The following is a 2,120-nucleotide window of genomic DNA, read 5'->3' on the forward strand; positions in this document are numbered from 1 at the left end:
CACTTTAGATTTCTTGCTCTCAGGTTATCTAAAGAAGCTCTACATCTTGCGGGAGTGAGTGGTGTCGCCCTACGGGGATAAATACTCTCAAGGGTCTTTTAGTAAATAAGGAGACGGTCATCCCTTTGAAAGTACATTTGCAAACAGTTCAACTTTGAGTCTTCTTGGACAAGCGAAAATGAACTGAACTTATTGCCTCTGGACAGTTGTTCATAAACATTGTGTAGCAATGTCGTGAATAATCCACACACTGTTTTTGATAGACTTTCGAAAAGTCCTTCGTCTAGATATGCGCGGAACGAAGGACTTTTCATATTTGATTGGCGCCAATTTAGCGACCCAAAAACGGGTCGCTGAGCTAGGCCAATCAGAGTAGTCCTCGTGGACCCCAGGGGATAGAGTTGTCAATCAAAATTTGCCACACGCAGTGAAGCGTGATTTTCAAATATGCTACTAAGGCCACCGGATGTTCTAAATTACGCGACCATCAGAGAAAAATAATTGAAGAATATCTGTCTTGCATAGATCTGTTTGTGTCTTCTCCAACCGAAGCTGGGAAAAGTCTCACCTTTCAACTATTGTAGTCCCGTACGCTTTTGGTCGTTTACTTGGAGCGGGTGGCAATGCTATCGTCTTCGTAATTCTTCCACTGATTTCACTCACGAAAGATTTGGTCTCTAGCCGGTCGCTATTTAGGAGACAACACATTTAAAATCTTAAGTATAAACGGGTGTCTGGAAGTCCCGAGGCGATTCTCAACGACGATCAACACATTTTTCGTCGAATGGAGCAAAAAATTTTAAAATGCATGTGTATTCATCGACGAGAGTCATTGCATCGCTAAAATGGTAAGCTTAAGTTTCACTAAGATGTATCTTTTAATCCCGGTCTAGTACGTCTCCTACACCTGAAGCGTACCTGATCTTTCATGAGTGAAATCTATTGACCTTCTTGACGATTCGAAGCTTTCCCTTACTTGCTAATCTTTCGAATATATTAGTCTTTCGTTTCTATCAGCACAAATCACGGCACAAGTGTTGGTCCAGAAAATACCACTGGAGATCTCCTTTCCAAGCGGCGACTCGAGATTGAAAAAAAGCTTTCGTTTTACTTCATCTTTGTTTCTGAGACCTTTAGCACAAAGTTAACAAATTTCCTCTTTCGATTTCGTAGAAACAAACATGTTCGACTGTTTTCGTCGGATTGCGCCATCAAGTCCAGGGCTTGCGAATGACGTCATCTCCTTTTTGGCGCGAGACGCAAATGAAAACTTTGCAAGCGAGACAAGTCGACCTCTCGCGACTTCGTCGCTCGCTCATTCACTTCGCGTACGAAAAATCACGATTCGCTCGCCGAAACATTTTCTTCTGGGGTTATCGTGAGGTCGACTTGTGGCAAGTCTATGTTTTTGATTTTGGCTTAGTGACCTAGCCGTGTCATGATTTACCAATGGCTATTGTAATGTAAAACAATATTGCCAGCGGCAAAACAACGAATGCACCCATCTCATCAGTACAGGCCGGAGGGAGTAAAATAAGTAAAATAACGATAAAAGAAAAGTGACACTGTATTAATAGTTGAAATGAGGACAATTAACTCAAATACTCGGGGACGTTGTCTGATGTTAGCAACTTGGTTTTCTTATTGCACGATACACTGAAGAACAAATCAATTTGTAGTCATACAACACGTCGAATGTTGACGAAGTTTCAGGCTGCAATCGCAAGAAAAAATAGGACGTTTATCTTCAGCCCCTGTTGTTTCGGGTGCGAACGAATAAGTTGTGCATTTGTCTGATGGTGCATTTGTCCGGCGCCATGGACGACAAAGTTGATATTTTCGCCTTCCACCATCGTTGTCGATCTTGGTTTCGAAACCACCTACGATGAGCCTTTACCAAAAATTGTCGGTTCCTGACATTACAAAAGGTATCCAAAGTAAAGGTCACGAAAATAATTGATCAATTAAGTTCATTAAGCGATCATGACCGGCCTACGAGAACACTTGCAAAAGTGTCCTTAAGATCCGGCGTGTGTCCTTCGAGATATCTACAATGGCGTTACGTTCTACAATAAGGGCAAAGAATTCTCTAACTAGACTGATTCGAACTGTTAAGGTAA

The 2,120-nt window shown here is 41.9% G+C and overlaps 1 protein-coding gene across 3 annotated transcripts in view; it reads right to left on the reverse strand.

Annotated features, from left to right (window-relative positions):
- Window positions 1–1,494, reverse strand: part of LOC138033054 (uncharacterized) — a 51,560-nt gene extending 50,066 nt beyond the window's left edge. Inside the window, exon 1 of one of the 3 annotated variants that reach the window (XM_068880796.1) lies at window positions 569–1,494. In XM_068880796.1, the coding sequence (XP_068736897.1) occupies window positions 569–708 (140 nt within the window). In that variant the 5' untranslated portion in view covers window positions 709–1,494. The remainder of the gene's footprint in view (window positions 1–568) is intronic. The other 2 variants (XM_068880797.1, XM_068880800.1) reach the window with 2 other exon arrangements.
- Between the last annotated feature and the right edge of the window lie 626 nt (window positions 1,495–2,120).

Source organism: Montipora capricornis, chromosome 14, assembly GCF_036669925.1.
Source record: "Montipora capricornis isolate CH-2021 chromosome 14, ASM3666992v2, whole genome shotgun sequence".
NCBI classification, from domain to species: Eukaryota; Metazoa; Cnidaria; class Anthozoa; order Scleractinia; family Acroporidae; genus Montipora; species Montipora capricornis.